Below are 22138 nucleotides of genomic sequence, written 5' to 3' on the forward strand. Positions count from 1 at the left end.
CTCCTTTTCTTTCCCTTTCCCTGCTAAACTAAGTGTGTGCTTCAAAATCTTCCTTCCCCACTTTCATCTGACCTCTAGCTTCAAATAATATTCTTTTGTGGCACCATTTTCCAAGAAGTTTTCCTTTGTTTTGTCCTCCTTATTTCTCTTTCTAGTCTATTATGAATTCTACTTTCCAGTATATGGGCTATACCCTTACTTGTTCTTTCTTTAGGCTCTCTGTCTCTGTCATGAGGATATAGCTTCTGAAGTAACAAATTGAATTCCCTTCTCTACCCCATTTTTGTTATTGCTTTTAAATATCTTACTCCATCCTCTCTCTTTTCTATTATGCCTCATTCTTAAAATATCAATTGATGAGGCAAGTAACATTACATGGAAGCAGTGAGATGTGGTGGGAGTCAATATATGTGTTGAGTTAGGAGATCTGGTCCTTCCTTTCCCCTTACCATAATCCTTCACCTGGAAGATGGTCATCTACCTGAAAGCCACTGTGGCTTCAGAAAGGGCCAAGGAATGGTTGATATGGTGTTTGCTGCTGGACAACTCCAGGAGAAAGACAAGGAGCAGAACAGAGATCAGTACGCAAAGTTTATCAATCTGACCAAAGCCTTTGATACTGTCAGTCATAAGAGCTTGTGGAAAATTATGGCAAAATTTGGGTGCCCAGAGAAGGGCATTAGTGTTGTACATCAGTTTCCTGATGACACACTTGCCCAGGTTGTGGATAACAAATGATATTCTTGTGCTTTCACAGTCACCAATGGAGTGAAGCAGGGGTGTGTGTTTGTTCCCATGCTTTTTTCAGCATGATGTTTTCAGCAGTGTTGTCAGAAAACAGCGTGAAGGTCAGCTACCACACTGATGGTAAATTATCTGACTTGAAAAGGCTACAAGCCAAGACTAAAGTGAAGAGAGAGCTAGTGCATGAATTTTTGTTTGCTGATGATTGTGCACTCAATGCAGCTTCTGAAGCCAAGATGCAACAAATTATAGATCAATTTTCTGCTGCCTGTGCCGATTTTGGCCTGATAATTACCACCAAGAAAACATAGATTCTCCACCAGCCAGCACCACTCCAACCATATGTGATTATAGCAAATGGAGAAAAATTGAATGCTGCAGTATGTTTTCCATAGATGATGAGGTTGACACATACATTGCCAGAGCTAGCTTAGTGTTAGGTAGGCTCCAAAAGAAAGTATGGGAAAGAAGAAGTATTAGACTGCCTACCAAAATGAAGGTCTACAGAGCCATGGTGGTGACCCCATTGTTGTATACCTGTGAAACCTGCATAGTGTACCAGTGACATGCCAGGAAACTGAATTGCTTCCATTTGAATTGTCTTAGGAAGATTCTGAAGATCACCTGGCAAGACAAGTGGACACTGAGGTCCTTTCTCAAGCTAAACTATCAAGCATTCAAACTCTACTGCAGAGAGATCAACCCCAATGGGCAGGCCACATTGTCCAAATGCCAAATGTACATTTGCCTAAAAGACCATTTTATGGAGAACTCACAAGGCAAACACTCACATGGAGATCAGAAGAAGTGATACAAGGACACTCAAGGTCTCTCTGAAGAACTTTGAAACTGATTGCCTCTCATGGGAGACACTGGCAAAGCACTACCCATGAAGGGTGCCTGTGCTCTAAGAGCAGCTTAAAAGAAATATGAGATGAGCAAATGTAGGTACATCTCCACTCCAAATGTTTGTGTGAACTATTTGTACCCGACCTGTGCTAGAGCCTTCTGAGCTCATATCGGTCTGATCATCCATGGTCGGGCACAAGGGACCTTGACTCCAACATAGTGATGTCATTTTGGTCCTCTTCTAGAACAAAGGACAACAACCAAAAACCACGACTACACATCACTTCTAAGACAAGGTTACCCTAACTCTACTCCTTATCTCATCCCTAAGACCCTGGGTACTGGCTGACCTTAAGAGACTCATATATCCACTCTCCTGAGAGACAGACAGAGACAGAGTGCAGTCCTGGGAGGTACAACACTTTCTTAAAAAAACAACCACCTTTCTCAAGGAAGGTGGTCTCCTAACATGCAAGTATTCCCTTCATGACTCTTTCTCTTTATTGATTCTTACCACAGACATGTACCTCCCTCCCCACCACCGCCATGGGAAAGTCTTTAGTACCACCGTTTCATTTCCCCTTCTAAATTGAGACTCCTCTTTCTACAACCGCATCCCAATCCTTTTCTTCCATTGTTTATAAGGTATTCCCTAACATTCTCATTAATAGATTAAAGAAATGATTATCCCTCCTATGTTTACCTATGTACTTGGTGAGGGTGAATCTCCAGGTTTCCTGTCTTTTATCTTCCTTTTCCCCTTCTATGCAGCTTCCCACTGTGCTATTCTTCCGGCAGAAGACAGTGATTTATAGGGGATCACAAGACTTAGCAGAGCTCTTCCTCCTTTCCTTTGCCTTAAATCTTTAACCCCTTCGGGCTTTTTTGATCTTTTTTTCTTTTACTTCTTAGTTCAATTACTTTTTATTTACATAACATAAGCATGAAAGACTTGGTTTCGTTACTTAGTCCTCTCTTGATGGTTGCGCTTATAGAGGCAGCTGGCTCTAGTGCAGGGCTGTCCAAAGTGCTGGACTGTCCAAAGTGCGGCCCGCAGTGCGATTTTATGCAGCCCATCTGTGTTTGCTACGGGAGTGGAAATTGACATAAATGCTTTAAGCATTTGTGTCGATTTCTGTGCTTGCGGTAGACACAGGCGGGCTGCATGGGGGAGCACAGCCCGTGTTTTGGACAGCCCTGGTCTGGTGGATAAAGTGAAGAAAGACCTGAGTCTGTATTTGCCTTGGGAATTTATTAGCCATAAGACAGTGGGCAATTCACTTACCCTGAGAATGACAGCACCTGCCTCGCAGAGTTGTTCTGAGAATCAAGTGAGATTATGTATGTAAAGTGTTTTGCAAACCTTAAAGCACTATATAAATGTTAGCTATTCTTATTATTTTGGGGGCAGCTAGGTGGTGCAGTGGATAGCACACAGGGCCTAGAGCCAGGAAGATAAAATCCAGCCTCAGACGTTTTACTAACTGTATGACCCTGGGCAAGTCACTTAACCTTGTTTGCCTCAGTTTCCTCATCTGCAAAATGAGTTGGAGAAGGAAAAGACAAACCATTCTAGTATCTCTGCCAAGAAAACCCCAAATGGGGTCAAAAAGAGTCAGAAACAACTGAACAATAACTTTATTATTTACCTGTGTTTGTTGGAGGATTTTTGTAAATCAAATATTCTCATCACCCCTACGGTATTTCTGAGGAAATGCCTCAAACGCCTCTAGTGTTGAAAGTACATCTTTTTTTCATTGTGTGATGATATTTTGGGTTCCAGCCTGAGCTCCTTTGTTGTTGTTGTTTTTAAAATAGACTATCCCATTTTCTTCTTTGATTTCTCACCCCTGAAACATAATGCTGGGCTACACAAACTGAGAGTCCTTCATATTTGTAAGTCTTTCTCTTGGCTACTAGCAAAATATGCTGTTTGCTTTTAAAAATATTAAATTTTACCACTACCTGCCTCAAAGTTTTAAACATGGGGTTTTCCTCTGACAGCAATCTACAGATTCAGTCAATCAGTGCTTCGTTGTCTATATTCAAAAGTTCTGAGCGGTTGTTGTTTGTTTGTTTTTATTATTATTATTATTGTTATTTATTCAAGTTTTTAATCTCTCTTATTCTTCTGGGAGAATTACATCCTTAAGCTGATATATCAGTAAGGCAGAATTCATGACTTCAAAGATAATCATGAATATGCCTGAATGGTCCAGAATCGCAGGATATAAGGAATTCTCTAAGTAGAAGGCAGAGGAGTTAAAGCATTTATTGAAACTCAAAAGTAGCAGACCCAAGGACCAGTATCCCCAATTCGACATCCTGGCAAGAACCTTTCAAAACCAGTAAGCCCATCTCACAATAGTGACCAGGAGGCCACAGAAAAACATTATGGCAGCAAGCCAAGCCATACTGGTACTTCCCCCCACCAATGCCAGGGCCCTCCAGCAAGAAGACCACCCATTGGCCTCAAGCCCCTTCTCAGCACTTTCTGGTCTCCATGAGGGTCAGTCCTGCTTTTTTGTAGCACATGCCGTCGTCGCCGCTGCTTCCACTGCAATCTCCAAGCTGTGTCCCAGCTAGCTGACTGCTTCCTCTCTCCTTCAGCTCTTAACTGCTCTCACCAACTGCCTCGGCAACTGCCTCTTAGCTCTACTCCAACTGTTCAGCAAGCTTCTCCCACCACAGGCTTCATGTCATCACATGGACCAGAACTCAGGCACCTACTGTTGGCTCTAGTCCTAGCCACACCCCCACCCAGGACCCTGAGAGCTCTGCCCCTGAAGCCCAGTGAATGGGCGGGAAAGAGCTTTCCATTCATTGATTGCCTTTACAATTGCCTCTGTACATTGTCTTCAAGGTAAGTTGTTTTGGCTTATATAATAGTTATATGCTCTTTTCAAGTTGTTGCTTTTTTACTTCTGTTTCAACAATTTCTTCCACTTCTGCATTTTTGTGTTCCAAATCTTCTGTTACCCTCTCTCTCTCTCTCTCTCTCTCTCTCTCTCTCTCTCTCTCTCTCTCCATCTCCCCCAATCTCCTTCAAAACTTTGGAGAAATTATCATCCATTGCTACATCTAAGTTTGGTACCTTTCTATTTTTAAGTCATGTTGAAGAATCTGATTTCTGACCTAATTTATTCCTGATTCCTTTATCTACAATTGTTATTTCTTTTTTGAATCATTCTGGAGTTTCTTGTGATTGTTATACGATCTCCAGGGATTCTACAGAATTGCCTTTTTGATTGAGAAATTTGGGTTCACTTTCTTTTGAAGTATAATATATGTTTATAGTATTTTTGCTCATTCTTTTTTTCTTTATGATCCTCTCTTTTGTTTTATCTGTTTTGCGAGTCATGATTTTGCTTGGGCTTGCCCTCTTGAGCTTTTAGTCTTTCAAGCCTTTTATTTATTCTCAGTTATTTGTCTCTTGTTTTCCTCCTCTCTCTTTGGTACCTCTCCCTTCCGCTGCCGCAGAAACCCCACGATATCGAACATCTTCAACCTTTTGTGTTGAGGGTATGTGGCCCCAGCCTGGTTGTCTGCCTGGAGTAACTTCATTGGGGAGAGGATTGGCCCCAAATGAATTTCCAGCCCCCTTTCCCTTGGGCATGCAAGCTCTTTTCTCCTCTTACTAGTTTTGAGCTACTTTCCGTACTACTTGAATGTAAAACAGTCAGTATTCCTCCCCTCTATTACATTTACCTCCCAGGTGTTCTCTCTTTCTTTCACATGACCAGGCAGAATTAGTGATTGGTGCCTCTTGCACAGTGAGTCATTGCTACAGAAGGCCCAGTTCAGGTATCACCACAGTTGGACTCTTAAGCACAAGCCCTTAAAAGCTACTTCACTTACTGAACTTGTGGTCAGAGATGCGGATTGTTAAGTACATTCTGCTGGAGCTCCAAGTCATTTTATTTCATGAATTCACAACCACCTTTATTCTTATAAATCTTTATTGTGCAAAGCAATAAGAATGAATTACCATAAATCTCATGTGTTGTAGTTGATAGGTAACATTGGTACATACAGGATTACGGTGTATGGGTTCAGTGGCCTCAAACCAATACTTACAAAGGGGTCCATCCCCCAGGACTCAATGGAAATGTTCTTTCTCCCTTCCTCATGACCATGCACTCATCCCAAGTCAGCCTCAACACAAGAGCATCTATGAGGTTGAGCCCTTGCTTTCCTCAATGTGAAACAATAGCTCTTACTGCAGTCCAGACATGCATCAGTACAATATAATGAAAGAACCTCAGACTGGGAATCAGGAACCCTGGGGTCTAGACCTTCTTCCAGTACTAACTAGACACATGATCTTGAACGAGAGACTTAACCCTCTCCATGTCTCAGTTTCTTCATTTGTAGAATGAGGATGGATAAGATGATGCATGAGGCTTCCTTAAACCTAACATTCTAGGAGACTGTGAATCTTCTCTCCAGCCGGAGAAGCCAACCATTATAAGAAAATTATCCTGAATCAAAGCCAGCTGAAAGCTGTCCTGACGGTTGGAGGGAAGATTAAAAGAAAAGAAACCATTTCATGTTTTCTGTCTATAAGTACTGAGATGTGTAGAAATTGCTAGTGCAGGCTCTGCGAGTCAGTGCATGTGAATGCTCTATATTCTATGTGATGTCCTTATGCAAATAATAAATAGGGATCCCAAAATAGGAAAGGTAGAGGAGTCAAAGAGCAGGTTTCATTACAGTGAGGCAGCACCATGCAGGGCTGGGAATAAGTTCAAGTCCCAAGTCCATCACCTGCCTTGTAACCTAAAGTCAAAGCCCTTCCTCTCTATCTGTCAAAGAGATTGCACATGATGACCTCTAAGGTCCTTCTCAGCTCTCTCTTTCTGTAATGATACCGTATGATGTTCTGGTGCTGAGCAATAGGGGACCAGATGGGCTGTTCATTTATTTCACCCACCCATCCTCCTCAGGCAAGTAGTCTTTGGGGATAAAGATAGACAAAAGGTGCTTGATGAGCACTTAACAATAGATGGATTGCAGGTTTCTGTCAATCCTACAGATGTTTCCTTCTTTCCTCTTGCTCTTGCTCCGTGCCCTGCACCTGCCAAACTCATTAGCTCCACACCACACTGTAGGGTCTGGCTAAAGCCACTGAAATTCCAGGGGAGGATAAAATATTTAGCCCCTCCCCAGGAACTTGAAGAAAGTCAATAGGCAGGCAAGCCTGTTAGGAATAACTTGAGGATAACTTCCCTCTTAAGTATGGTCTTATAGAAGAAAGCCATCCCTTGGGCCTAGACTGATTTTTCTGGCCCAAGGGTTCAATGACTGTAGGCACACAGACTTTGCATTATCTAGCCTTTCACCAGGCCATACTGGAAGGCTATGTTCATTCCTGTTCCCTTCACTTTCAACATCCACCCTCTGCTTTTTCACCTCACCAAGGCTTGTCCATCCTTCCAGGCCCAGACAGTCCTGCTTCCTCCTTTCTCAGTACTCCAGTCCATGCCGGTTTGTCTGTCTGTCTATCTATCTGTTTCTGCTGTCCTTCTAAAGCACTTATGATTTGCAGCCCACAAACCTTCATGTCATTATCTGTTGTTAGGAGGTATGGTTTTTGAAATGTGTTAGGTGTTTAATTCTTGTCTCCCCAGCTGGACTGTGGTCTCTTTAAGGGAAAAGACTATGTCTTCTCACAGGGTGGTTGCAAGAAAAGCGCTATGTAAAATTGGGAGCATTCTATAAATGGGAGATGGTTGTTTTGCCTGCTCTTGGCTCCTCCACAGCCTCTAGCATAGGACTGTGAATGCTCAATGAATACTTGTTTAGCTAAACTGAATCTAATAGGGCCACACCAGCTGCAAGGTGGCCAAGACTCTGGGAGTGAGAAAGCCACCTCACTGATGGTTTAAGGCATCTCAGCAGAGTCTGATGTGGCCCCAAAGCAGGGGATCTTAACAATTCTTATTTCATGGACCCTTTTGGGAGTCTGGTGAAGCTTATGGACCCCTTGAAGAATTATGTTTTTAAATGCTTAAAAGTGTACAGTTACAAAGGAAATCAACTACAGGAGGGGAAAAATAGATGTATGTGTATATATATATATATATATATATATATATATATGCATATATTTATATATATTTTCCCCATTCAAGTCCACAGACCTCCTGAAATCTATCCATAGACCCACTGGGGGTGGGTCTCCAAGTCAAGAATCCCAACCCTAAAAGAAGAAGGGAATTTCTCAGCCAGATGAAGTTTGAATCACCAGGGAAAGAGAGCTTGTAGAAAGGGAATGGGAAGGCCATTGCCCACTGAGCTGTAAGATCTCCCAAGGAATGAAGGAAAAAGGAGCCATGACTTCCAAAGGATTCTTAGTTGGGTCCATAAATGGTGGACTGGTGCACTTCCAAACAACAGGATTCAGTTGTATTCCCACTTACTGGGTGGTTTAATCTCAAAGTGAATGTCGCTAGAAAACTCTCTGAGGATCACAGAAGCTAGAGTTGGGAAATGCTTGCGGCGGTGAGAGCAGCAAACTAGCTGTGGGCTATGGGAATACAGTGTACAGGCCTCATCCACCTCCTAGAGCCTCCCTCTTGCTCTATTTCCTCAACCCTCAGCAGGATCTGCTGTAGTGAACCCTCTTAGATTTAGAGCTCCAATCAGTGTATGCAAGAGATGTCAGGAAGAGGACAACAAATATGAAGGAAAATGGGGAAGAAAGGTGAAAGCAAGAGAAGTAGAAACAGGAGAAAAGGAAGATGAAAGAAAGAGCAGAGAGGAGGAGCAGATAGGGAAAAAGAGGTCAGCATGGCAGAGGTGAGGAAACAACCACAGTAAAGGCTTTTCAGAAAGAATTAGAATCCACAGACTTGGGGTGAGCTTTTCGGGAGGCCAATTCAGACAGCTTCTTCAGCCTTTTCTTCAGCTCCAGAGGAAATTTTTCATAGCATTTCTTGCAGACAGGCTTCATGTCAAACTCCACAAATTTGTTCCTTTGGTAAAGGGAAAGTTTTGACCATTAACTAGACCAGAGCTCCAAGATCAGTGCCATGAGACACTGCATTTTAAATCAGGAAAACTTTCCCTTTGAATTCATATATTTACTTTCAATTAATATAGTGCTTTATCTTCAAGGCTTCTCTAATACCCTCTTAGAGTGACACCTTCCATCTCCCACCTGTTCCTACATCCCTGATAACTCTGTAAGGTGGCTCCCTCCTTGGTCAGGACCTAGGCCAGAATGCCTTTGAATGGCAGCTTGGTGTAATAGAGAGAACACTGGACTTAGAGCCAGAAGACCAGGGTTTGGATGCTGCCTCATACACTTACTAGCTATGTGACCCTAAGCAGGTCAGTATCCTTCTCTGTAAAATGGGGATAATAGCACCATCTACCTCACAGGATCACTGTCATCATTAAGAAACATGTGTAAAAGCTCTGTGCAAATCTTAAAGCCCCATATAAGTGCTAGCTGCTGTCGTTTCATTATTGGTCTCTAGCATTCACCCATCGGCTCCTACTGTAGTCAGCAAAAAGTGAAACGTGACCATCTGGCCCCTGGTTAACCCTTGTTTGATGGGGGCCCTCACTGGCCTTCTCCCAAACCTCTAGGGTCCTTTGGGAATAAGGCCAACCAAGGGGTTTGTGGAAAACTTAAGAGACAGGAAAGTCAGGTAGGTGCTGTAAGAAGGAGCCAATTCATGCCTCAGCTGAAGTCTCACTCCTGATATAAACTGACTGTGTGGCCCTGGGTAAGTCACTCAACTTCTCAGTTCTCTAGGACGGAGATGTCAAAATTAGAAAACCAAAAGTTAATACTATCTAGTTGCACTGTATTTTTATCTGTTTTGCTAGATATTTCCCAATTACATTTTAATATGCTTCAGGCCACACTCAGAAGTCACTATGAGTTTGAGATCTCTGCTCTAGGGAACTCTCTAAGGTTTTAAGTTGATGAGAAGGGGCCAATTTGCATTGGTAGATGGTGTTTCTTTATCTTGGAGTTCTTTCTACTGATGAAATCACAGGCCCAGTCCCTAGCCCTAACTCTGGAAAGAATTACTCCTGAGGATCTGGAGGGCCAGGAGGGGACTTACTTCAGTGTGAGTTTAATATTGCAGGTGGAGCAGGAGAAGCAGTTCACACACCAGGCCTTATTGAGGGCTGACACCACTGCGAAAGGAACACAGACAGAGGGAAATTATGTTGAGGCCGAACAACAAGGGCCCAGATCCCCACTCTGGATCCCACAAGGCCAGATGTGCAGGGAAAGCCAGAGCAGCGAGGGACACCTGGGGAGGACAGAATGGGCCTTACCATCTCCCTCGATCACGTGGCTGCAGTTGTAGCAGACGTCCCCGAAAAGCTGTGGGGCAGAGCAGACACAATGGGGAGTTATTTGGGGCAGATGAAGGCATTCATCTTCTCCCAAACCACCAGCTGCAAGGAGCATGAAATAGACATTTCACAGAAGCCCTGTAGAAACCTCCTCACGCGCCCATTTTAATCCTCTGAATACTCTCTCTCATGTTCCTTTCTAGTCACACACACCAGGCCTTGGAGTCCATCATATCCCCATTTGACAGATTTTTGGAAGGCATTTGTCCTTCTGTTTATTCTTCGTTTTCTGAGCACTGGGCACATGGGCCTCCTCCTGACTCTGGGACCCGAGATCCAATAAGGCTGGTCCTTGGCCTAAGCGAGGTAGGTTTGTGGCCTGCTTAGTCAGCCGGTCAGACAACAAGCACTTATTAAGTGCCTACTATGTTCCAAACACTATATCAAGCCTGGAGATACTGAGTGAGGGATACTCGAGGCTCCAAGCTCAAAACTTTCTTCCTTGGTGACTGTCAGATATCATAATGCTTTGTATGTAGTCTCTCCAGTTAGAATTATGCATCTTGTCTCCTGAATGCTTAGCACAGTGCTTGGCACATAGTAAGCACCTGATACATGCTTGTTGACTGGCTGAACACTAAACTCTGAGTTAGGATACCCCCAGAAATGTCAAACTCGTTGTCTCATCCTAGTTCTGCCACTGAATGGCTGTATGATCTTAGGCAAATTGGTTAGTCTCACTGAGTGTCCTTTTCCTCATCGATGAAATGAGGAGACTGGACGAGATGAACTCTTCAGGATCTCGTAGCTCTAACATCTTATCCCATCCTAATCCCCCGTCCTTCCCCCACAATCTTGCCTGAAATTCCCACCATTAGAGTCAGTCTGCTGTATTAGATAATAAAGGAAGCAGGGATAATGCCTTCAGAAGCTCCCCATGAAATCACCCTGGGCACAGGACAGCAGAGGGATCACTCCTCTGCCGTTATCACTTCACCTGAACTGTCTTATTTCATAAGGTAAAGCGGAGGAACCCCATGAAGGAGTAGTAAGAAAGCTGTTTAATGAAGCTGGGGAGGACAGCGAGTTGTGGATGCAGAAAACAAGCCTCCTTGTATAGACACAGCAGACAGAAGGGAACCACAAACCAAGCAGAGTTAAGGGAAGAGCTATCTGATCTGCAGGATGGATTGAAAGGGCTGGGAGTGAGGAAAGGGAGCTGTTTAGGTAATTGTGGCATGAGATAAGGACCTGGATTATGGTGGAAGCTCTGGGAACAGAGAAGAAAGCCTGGAACCAAGTGAGGTACATGGTACAAAATCCTGCCTCTGATGTTCAACACCTGTTCAGCCTTGTACTTCTCTGGGCCTCAGCTTCCTCATCGATAAAATGAGACAGCTGGACTCGATGGCTTCTGATGCTCCCTTCTAGGTCTGGCTCCATGATCCTATGAAAGGCATGGAGGCAGGAGATCCAATGAAGGCCAATGCATCTGGACCATCGAGTACATAAGGGGGAGGAATATGGAGCCAGTTTGAAAAGAGAGGCTGGGGCTGCATCGTGACAGGCTTTGAATGTCAAACAAGAAGTTTGTATTTTCTCTCAAAGGCAACAGGCATGCCAATAATGATGATAACAATCATATCTAGTTATGCAAGTGACCAGCCTACTGGGGACTTAACCAGGCCGACCCTCAGAGTGTAGACATAGCCTGTCGTAAAACTGTACATGAAGCCTTTCCAATGTCATAAAACATTACAAGATTTTGTACTCTCCTGGGGCAGTCTTCAAAAACTCAGGGTCACCTCCATGCCACAATGAGATATTAGAATAGGATTTTGTGTTCTTGTGTCCTTCATTAGTGATGTGAGTTATATAAAGTGTGCGGGTCCAGGGGAAAAGATTAACCCTGTAACCCCAAGTGCTTTACCCTGGTGTTGGGAAAGGGGGCAGGGATAAACTCGAGAGTCTTCTAAACCTGGAAAAAGGATTCATGGGGATTCATGACTCTTTAGCAACACTGATTTGTAGGGGCAGGAAAGAGGGCTCAACTCCAGGAAAGTACTATAAGTCAGGTAACTACGTAGGTTCCTGCTACAGATGGGGCAGATGGGGCATCACTGGGTGGGGAAGGACAGAAGTTTTGACTTTATGGATGTGGGTGTGAGTCCTCGATATTTTCTCTTCAGTGAAATAAATCCTGTCTTATGTTTGATATATTATTAGCCTATGTTTATTTGTGGCAGAAACCTAGATAGAAGCCAAATTATGCTGTTCTCTACAGGATGTTAAGGTGGGGCCATTGGATAAAAAGAGATTTGTGTATGAAATCACCAAGACTGATTCCAATCTGTGTAAAGCCAGAGCTTCAGCTCTGGGACAAGGGTCATATTAATCTATGTCCTCATCACTTCATCCTGACCCTTCCTTTGGTTTGCCCTCTTTCCAATCTACCCAGCCCATAGCTATTAAAAGAACCACCCTTAAAAAGTACTTTTGTCATGTCAGCCATTTGCTCAAAAATCTTCAAAGGCTCCCCATTACCCATAAGATAAAGCTAAAATTCCCTAGTCTGCTGTTCAGCCAGACACTTTGTAATTAACTCTCTAACAAGAACCCTCTGTCCTAGCCTACCTGGTCCCTTAAGAGTACTCTAAATACACTATACCCATTCTAAACATCATATCTTTGCTCAAACTATTCCAAATACTTGGAATGACCTTCCTTCTTCTGTCCACATGTCCAAATTCTTCAAAGTCCAACTCAAGTCCCACTTCCTTCAGAAAGCCTTCCTTGAGCCCTACAGCAGCCCACTCCACACCATCTTCAAAAAATTCCTGGGGCCCTTATGAGCTCTAACTTAGCACATATTTCCTTCTCTTGTTTTCTAATGTTTTCATTTTTTGAAGTCTTTTTTCTCCAACTGCATACTGTTGTAAACTGCTCAAAGGTTGGTACAAAGGCTTTTCCTCATAAGTCCCTCAAAGTAACTGACAAAGAGCCAGGCAAATAACAAGGGTTATGTCAATCTTTATTAAATGACTAAATGGATTTTAATCACCCAGAGTGTCCCAGGCTTCCCCTTGGAATCCAGGCTGATTTCACAAGTTCAACCCAAGAGATCACCATCCAAAAAGCCCTGTTGATCTCCCAGTGATGTGGTCTTCCCAAGGCGTGTCAAGCTTACCTGGTTGTAATGTGTCTCGCAGTATGCCAAGCCCTTCTTCTCATAGTGACGGTGACCCAGGAATGGTTTCTCACATTTGGCACAGACAAAATGCTGATGAGGAAGAAAGCAAATGATGTCAGTGAGAACCAAAGTACTCATCCATTCCTGTAAGTGCTAGACATATAAATCCTTAGTTCACAACTTGAAAGAAATTTCCATGCTATGGAGTCATAGATCTAGGGCTGCAAGGGGCTTCTGACACTGTCTTGTCCAACCACCTCATCTTACAGATGGGGAACTGAGAGCCAAAGAGTTTAAAAGACTTTCTCACGGTCACAGAACTAGTAACAGACAGAGCTGACTGGGATGTCACTTAGCTGTGGCTCAGAATCTGGCACTTCTCTAAATTACATGCCACTTGTGGGTCTGAGAGCTGCATTGTCCCCAGGAAAGAAAGGTAGATCTTATTTAGAACAAATCTTTAGGAGTCATACATGATTGCAATTAATCCTAGTGACTCATGACAATGGAAACCAGGGATTGGCTGGCTAACTAAAAATCAAAGACAATCTCAAACCTATGAGGATGACTATTTTTGTTTTGTCCTTGGCCTGTGATTCCAAGAAATGTAGAAAACTCTCTCAACCAATGCAAATAAACAACGATTTGGCCGTTTGTAATCATAGGACAGTTCGGGGACACAGTGGATAGAATGCTGGCCCTGGAGTCAGTAAGACTGAGTTCAAATCCAGCTTCAGGCACTTACTAGCTACATAACCCTGGGCAAATCATTTAACCCTGTTTGCCTCAGTTTCCTCATCTAAGAGCTTGGGAAGGAATTAGCAAACCACTCCAGTATCTTTGCCAAGAAAACCCTAAATGGGGTCAGGAAGAGTCAGACACAACTCAACAACATCAGTCATAGAGATGCCTTTGATGACTATAATCCTTTAAGTGGACTCCTTCGGAATTGCCTTCAGAACCTGAAATACAGTCCCAATTCATTTCATTAAAAGAATATTAATATGTTGTTACGGCAAGAGGTAACATGGTAATAGAGACCACTTGGGAGTCAAGATAACCCAGATATAAGTCCTGTCTCTGACACACATTAACTGTGTAATCACAAGTAAATCACTTTATCTCAGTGTCCCAGCAAATTGTTAGAGACTTTTTACAAAGGAGTTGCTGATCTGTATCCAGGGAGGCTGAGAATTGCCTGTACTGATGAAGTCACAGGTCTACACCAAGAAAATAAAAAGTTTCTGGGCCAGGAGCTCTGCTATGAAGATAAGGCATCACACAGGAAGCTAAACATCTAATGAAGAATATTCTCTTGGACATTCCCTTGACGATTTTTCAGTGGAGGCAAATCTTCATCCTTTCAAGATGGATTTGAATTTTGGAAACAGTCAAAATTCAATCAGAACTAAGTCTAGATGAAGAAAGTGGGTGATGAAGCTAAGCAATACTGACTGGAGTCAGAAATAAAATGTGACTACAAAGAAAGGAAACTCCTTTTGGGGGTGGGAGTGCCTGGCTCTGAAAGGCATTAAAAAGAGTATGATCAGGGCAGCTAGGTGGTAGAGCACTGGCCTTGGAGTCAGGAGGACCTGAGTTCAAATCTGGCCTCAGACACTTGACACACTTACCAACTGTGTGACCTTGGCCAAGTCACTTAACCCCAATTGCCCTGCCTTCCCCCTTCTAAAAACACAAACAAAAATAAAGTATGATCCATTGCAAAAAACACTGAATTTATAATCATAGTCAGAAACCTATCTCCACTATATACCTTCTACCTATGTACCCTTGAGCAAGTAAGTCATCTAACTTCTCTAGGACTCAGTTTCCAACCTGTAAAATTGGGGAATTTAGATGTTCTCTAATGTTTCTTTCAGTCTTAGATCTGTGATCTTAGGAAGAGTTCCCAAAATGACCTGAAAAACAGCAGCCTCTCTAGAGTGAATGAATAACCTTCTAAAACAACCGCTCTGAAGGAGGCAAAATTCATTTGGATGGATGAACTCTGGTCTGCTGGTTGGTTCACTGTGTGTCTATTTTTAACCCCCATTACTGTATAGTAAGGCACACCTCTTGTAAAATCAAAGCTCCATTATCTAGATAGATTTGGGTATTATCTTTGCTGAATCACTGGATTTTTGAGTTGGAAGGTATAATCAAGATAATACAATAATAGTATACATTTATGTAAAATTTTGGAGTTTACAAGACAATTTCTTCACTACCACCCAGTACAATGAGTGGGTGGTACAAGCGTAGTATCATCCCTATTTTGCAAGTGAAGAATTTGAGGCTCAGAGAGTCTAAGGGACTTGTGGAGGTCGCACAGCTTGCTTAGACTAATGTTCAGTTCTAGGCATGCTTTCCCACCGCCTGGAAGCCAGCTACTGAAAAACAGGTAACAAGAAGACCTTGGGAAGACTCTTTTGGTCCAAGGATTCTGGGATTCCTGGCCTTTGGTACTATTTGGAAGAAAAAGGCAGTCATGTGGTTGGTCCCAATAGGTGTTGTTTTGATGGGTTAGCTGGACCTACTAACCCATAGAGAGAAGGAGCAGGGCATAGGGCTGAAAGCTATGCTTCCTGTCATTAACCAACAGACAATCAATACATAGATTCCTTCTGGGTCCACTTAGTTCAAATAAACAAATGGTTTTAGCTGAATAAGCAACTAAGCAGATCAATGAATTTATTTGTAGCTGATACATTTAAGATATTAGAACAAGCCAGAATTTAAATGTGTGTACATATAAGTGCGCAAAGATAATTTCCTATTATCTGTGATGAAGCAAGGGCAGCAGTGGTCCAAATAATCTGAGATTTTTCTGTATTTGGCTTTGGAATGCATTAGAAAATTAGAGAAAAGGAGGAAGAATGGACTTCATTATGGGTTCCTCTAGAGATCTCATCCCCTTAGCAAAGTTTACAGTGCCACCTGGGAGCTTCGGAGGAGCAAGGAGAAACTTATTTCTGTTCAAAGATGCAGATAATCCATGTGTAGATAAGCAAGAGAGTTTTTTTTTCAATTCAGTTAACATTTATTAAGCAAGATGCAAAGAAATACAAGGAAGAAAAATTACAAACCCAGGTCTCTAAGTACCTTACAGTCTAATGGGGAAGATAAAAATCACAGATAGATGGGGTGGAGCAAAGCACCTTTCAGACTTGGAGCAGCAAAGGGGAAGGAAGGGGCAGGTAGTGGAGACAATGAGACATAAGCTATGCCCCTTTTTGGCTTTGAGTCTAACGTTAGACTGTGAGCTCCCTGAAAGCAGGAACTGGTTTTTTGCTTTTCTCTGTATTACCAATGCTTAGCACGGTGCCTAGCACCAAGAAAGTGCTTAATAAATGCTCTTTGAGATTGGCTGACTGGACACATTTGCAAGATATAAAAGGGTGAAACCAAAAAAAATTTTTTTCAGACTGGGAATGTTTTCTTTTGCATAATGGAAAGGCCACAAATTTGGCTGAGTTGTTATCAGAAACGATGATGCTGCACACCCTTCCTTCCCCCTAGCTTCCATACCTTTTCTTCCCCAGTGAACAAGAGAGACTTACTATTTAAAAACAGTAACCCCAGCTCTGAACCCCAGCTCTGAACCCCAGAGCTTTTAAGCAAATAACCATTGCCTAGTTACTAGCCTAACCAGAGATGAAAATTTGGGAGATGCACTGGAAAGTCTCTATAAATTAAGGTGATGTCTCTGACCAAGGTGCTATTCCATCCATTTGGGGTTTTCTTGGCAAAGATCCTGAAGCAGTTTGCCATTTCCTTCTTTACCTCATTTTACAGATGAGGAAACGAAGGCAAACAAAGTTAAGTTACTTGTCCAGGGTCACACAGCTATTAAGTCTCCAAAGTCAGATTTCCAGGTCCAGTGCTCTATCTACTGCTCCACCTAGCTTCATCCTGTCCAAGCCAACCATGCCCCAAATCAAGAAGAGTCTAAAGGGTAAACCTAAATAAAGGATCTGCTAATTAGTTTGACTACTCTTTGTTCCAAAGAGCTTCACACTTGGGGTTGATAATCTCCCCATTTGGAGATGAGTGGCCTCTAATCCAATACTTGTAGAAAGCAAAATTAGAGAGGCTGGTCGTCCAGCAAGGGTACTTACATTTTCTGAAAAAGCAGGCTAAAAGATCAGTCCCTTACCCAGGAATTTCAGGCAAGTCAGAAACTGGAGAATACAGCCAAGTAGTGTCCAGCAGCATCCAGGACAAAGTGAGACTACTAAAGTCAGCAAAACCTGCCCAAAGCAATCAGGGCAGCCTTGGAAATGTGAGTTCCTCTGTCACCCTCTCGTGCATCTCTCTCCCTTTTTTATTTCTCTGGGTGTCTACCCTCCAAACCAACACTGGGTGTATTTGGAAGAGTGTACTCTAGGATTGGCAGGGACAATTTTTTTAATACATTTCATACAATTTCACTAAATGCCTTTGCTTTGAGCCAAATGTGTCTCTGGTTGACTATTAAAAGTAAACCTATGGATGGAGGCTCATAAACTAAAATAATGTGAGCTGCAGAGGAGCTTGAACCTAGGTGGCTGTGCCCAGGGGGATGCTTCCTGTCCCCAAGTGCTCCATGTACAAACATGAAAGAAGAAGAATATGATGAGGGCAAAGAGGGAGTAAAGTGCTTTTAGAAATATAAGAAGAAATCATTCAACTGGAAAATCAGAGAAAACCTCAGGCTACCTAAATTGGGCCTCAGTGAAAAAGAATGTCAACAGTTAGAGAGGCAGGAGAAGACAGAATAAGATTAAGGAATGTCTATTTGTCCAATTTGCCTGAAACAAAGAGTACATGAAGGGTTGTAGAATAAAGTGACTCTGGAATATTATGGCATTTTATGGAAAGGTTATGTTGGAAATACATTGGAAAAGGGCCATAAATGGGAGCCTCTATTTTCTACTATAGGCAACTGTGTACTATGGAGATTATTTTTGTTATCTGGGTGAAATACAGATTGGAGAAGAGGGCCTGCAGGAAGGGAAATCTGTTAGATTATTTGCAATAGTTGAGGCTACATATAACTAGGGCATAAATTTGCATGGTGGCAATAAATCCAGAGTGGACTTGGAAAGATCTGGAGAGAATATGGAAAAATCTGGAGAGGACTCAGAAGCTGACTGAATTTGTTGGAGTACGGAAAGAGAAGGGTCAAAGATAGCTCTGAGGTTTTAAGCTTGAGGCAGTGGAAGGATGACAGTACCATCAACAAGAATTGGGAAGTGAGGAGGAGGGGCAGGTTTTAAAAGAAAGATGAGGAGTTCTGCCGAAGGATGGCATTATTATGCACATCTAGGAGGGCAGATGAGGAAGGTATGTGCACCATTGCTACCTGGCCTTTTTTTCCATAGCTGAATCAGTAAGTGACTCCTAGCAGTTTTATGGTTCTGCATTTTAGACCTTGAATGACTGGGACTCACCTCCACATGCCATTGCTTTCCTAGGGCATTGACCACACGGCCTTCAATGGGCCTCCGGCAAGCTCCGCAAATGGGAATCCCCATCTTGTCATGGCAGGGCAGGCAGTAAAGTTCCCCTTTTAGCTCTCTGGCCTCCGCAGTAAGTTCCTTCCTGGAACATAAATATAGGGCCTTAGGAGAACAAAGAGGTGCTGGGCCTTGCCAGTGGTCACTTCCTGTCTCTGACTGTGATAGCTTTGGATATTCTTCCAAAAACAGAAATGAAAGGCAGAAAGGAGATTTGAAGAGCCCAGATCCTTTAAATTCACCATTTCCCATGCCTTTTAGGGTGTGTTGACTGGTGAGGAATTTTTTTAACTAAATAGAAGAAAGTAAATAGCAAATAGAAAAGTAAACAGAAAAAATCTTTTTTTTTTTTAGTACACTCTGTTTAGTCAAACAATTCCATAAAGTTTCACGCAAAGCACTCTTTAAAAAAAATTACACTGTGCTCTCCTAATTAGGACTGGTATTCTCCACTCAAGTCCTGCTCAGAGGCTCATCTTGGCACAGAAGCAACCTTGGGTTCTCAAAGGCTATGCTAGCTGCATTCTGGTAGGTCCTAGCAGGCTAGAAAGGCTTTAGGTACAGGTCCATTGATGGTCTCTGTGTCCATCACCCAAAGATCAGTTTGGCTAAGTGGAGAAAGGCTCCTGATCAGAGACTTAGCCACCAGGTGAGGAATCATTTTGGCCATAGAAACTCATGAATAACATCTACTAAGGCATGGAGGAGCTGTGATCTGCTTTGGAGATAATGTCTACACAGAGGAAGTCTTTTGAAGTTCTGAAGCTAAAGAGTATTGTCTTGTTATGTTTCTTGTGTGTTGACCTTGCCTCCACAATCAGACTGGACATTTCCTTAAGACATGGACTATGCCTTCTCCTTTTCTTGATCCCCCATGGCACCTAGCACAAGGAGGCATGTATGGGAGGAGCTATGGTAGAAATATGTCTGTCCAGCTACATCCTTCATAATGCTAGAAAACAATCATTCATTGGGATTTATTCATGGTGGTTACCAGTATAAGAATTCACTGGGGGCAAGGAGACATAGAGAGGAAGAGCCATCCATAAAATCTGCTTGCAGGCTGTCAAAAAATGAGCTGAGATACAGAGATAACCTCTTTCTGCTACTGCAATGACAGCTAAGAGGTCAATATGAAGACAGACATTGCATGGTTGAATCTTTACCCTCCCCCCTCTCCCCACCTCCCCCACCAAATCTATCTAGCTACATGAGGCACTTTCTCTCTCTCTCTGGAGTATGAGTCTTCCCAGGGAGTGCTCCCTTCTGTTTCCTCCAATATTCACTCATGGAGGAGACCTGAATCTCAAACTCTATTCTTTTGCTAATTTTTAACATCCTAATTAAATGTGTTGCTTTAAATATATATGCCCTTGGTATTGCCTGCTAGCAAACCAAGTTCAGATGATTTTAGAAATTTGCACAGGAATCTGAGGGAGCTCGATTGCACTTATTTCCAAAATACCCCACTTTGATCCCAGTAATCCATGGGAACTCCAGACTGGAGTATAAAACAGGCTACAGAGAAGTTCAGCAAAAGCTTACTGATTAAGGTGAGTGGTTGGTTCTGTCATTTAGGCTGAAAGGCTCTGACGGACGCATGTTTACGAGGCTCCCCCAGATGCCAAGGCACTCACCCACAGTGGGTACAGTTGAAGTGGTCCGGATGGTAAGAGTCATTCTTGAACATCAAGGGCTGCTCATCAATAATTAGGTGACACTTCTGGCAGATGTATTTGCCCAGGCCCTTGGCTTTCTCCCGATTGTGACAGGGTCTGCACAGGTGCCTGACAGAAGATGAAACATCAGTAGTCACCACCTCCTCCTGACGCCCCACCCCCACCAGTTTATGTCCTGTCTTCCAGGCCTTCCCCAGAATCACTGGCACCTGAAACACCTGGGAAATGACCATCATGATACAAGGGAGAGATGACTGGATCTGGAGCCAGAGGATCTGGGTTCACCTCAGTTCTGCTCCTTACACAAGATCAAGAGGTTGTCATTTAACTTCTCTGGGACTTTATTTCCCTCTTTTTAAAATAAGGGGGTTAGACTGGACATCCCCTACCAAGTTTTCCTTCAGCTCTAAATCTTTGATTCTATTCCAATCCCTGAAGTCCACAGATTTGAATAATGCCTTTGCTTCCTCAAGGAGCTGGGAAAAGTCCAAACCAAGTACTATCTTTTCTCCTTCCTTTGAGACTTGGAAAAGGTGAGATGTATTTATACTTCTATAGATACTTCCCCTTCCTCAAGATTAGCAAAACCAGAACTGTATACCTATTATATGTCTTTATAATAAAAATAATTTTTAAAGTATATAAATATTTGGAAAGGAAATACGCAAAATGAGAAAAGTAGAAACACACATGGGATAATGAAAAAAATTCATTTTTCAAATTGTAAATAGTTTTTGAATGTTGATTCATTTTTATACTAATTTTAAAAGTCAAATATAAAAATGTCAATTTTAAAACCTCCACACTTAGAAAGTCCTTAAAGAACTCTGATGATCTCAAAATGGTTTCTAACACTATTCAGTGTGAAACAACAGCTGTCTCCCCTACATGTGGGAGAAAAAAATCAGTGTGAACATCTGACAAAATAATGAGTAGGAGTTTAAATTCTGGGTTATTTAACCCTAAGCAATATTTTGCAAAGGGTCCTCCTAGAAACACCCTTACCTTGCACCCTCCTCTACTCAGCCTGACTGGACTATGGCTCCAATTATAATTTATATGTGTGTGTATGTGTGTGTGTGTGTGTGTGTGTGTGTGTGTGTGTGTATACATATATAAACAGTGAATCAGAGCAGTGTGGAGGAGGTATCTGGGGGAATCTGAATCTGGGGTGGCTTCTAAGATATATGGTATATGGTATATGGGAATCTTTAAGCTCATACAAACCTCTGTGTTTTGTATGTATATATACAGATATATGTATATATACGTGAAACGCTATTTGCAGGATAAATAGGAAATAATTAACAGAGGGAAGGCACTAGAATTAAGAGAGATTAAGGAAGTCTTTCCGTAAAAGATGGAATTTTAGTTGGGACTTAAAGGAAGCCAGGGAAGTCAGATTTGTTGTAACCAGTGGAGAGTACAACAGCTCTAGCACCTCTCTAGTCCTGGCAAACACAATGTCTTTCTTAATGTCAATCCCTTGTTGGCTTCCATAGCTCACCCTTGACTCACACTCAGCATGCGGTCCACGCAGGCCTTCCGTGGCTGCTCAGACTACTTGCACTATTGCCTATACATACCTATTGTCGTTCAGTTGTTTCAGTGGTGTCTGACTCTCTGGACCCCATGTAGGGGTTTTTGGCAAAGATACTGGAGTGGTTGGCCACTTCCTTCTCCAGATCATTTTACAGATGAGGAAAATGAGGCAAACAGGGTTAAGCGACTTGTTCAGGGTGATACAGCTAGTCAGTGTCTGAGGCTGCATTTGAACTCAGGTCCTCCTGACTCCAGGGCTGGCACTCTATCCATTGTATCACCTAGCTGCCCATACCATTCAGCTCAAAAGATGC

General features: G+C 42.7%; 1 protein-coding gene across 2 annotated transcripts in view; it reads right to left on the minus strand.

Moving 5' to 3' along the window:
- Positions 1-5534: 5534 nt before the first annotated feature.
- The window catches only part of LIMS2 (LIM zinc finger domain containing 2), an 83771-nt gene continuing 67167 nt past the window's right edge, over positions 5535-22138 (minus strand). Inside the window, exons 5-10 of one of the 2 annotated variants that reach the window (XM_036744435.1) lie at positions 20241-20390; positions 18538-18688; positions 13103-13195; positions 9895-9943; positions 9675-9750; positions 5535-8570 (exon numbers count right to left, since the gene is read on the minus strand). In XM_036744435.1, coding sequence (XP_036600330.1) covers positions 8423-8570; positions 9675-9750; positions 9895-9943; positions 13103-13195; positions 18538-18688; positions 20241-20390 — 667 coding nt within the window. In that variant the 3' untranslated portion in view covers positions 5535-8422. The remainder of the gene's footprint in view (positions 8571-9674; positions 9751-9894; positions 9944-13102; positions 13196-18537; positions 18689-20240; positions 20391-22138) is intronic. The other variant, XM_036744436.1, reaches the window with a different exon arrangement.

This window comes from Trichosurus vulpecula, chromosome 2 (genome assembly GCF_011100635.1).
Source record: "Trichosurus vulpecula isolate mTriVul1 chromosome 2, mTriVul1.pri, whole genome shotgun sequence".
NCBI lineage: Eukaryota > Metazoa > Chordata > Mammalia > Diprotodontia > Phalangeridae > Trichosurus > Trichosurus vulpecula.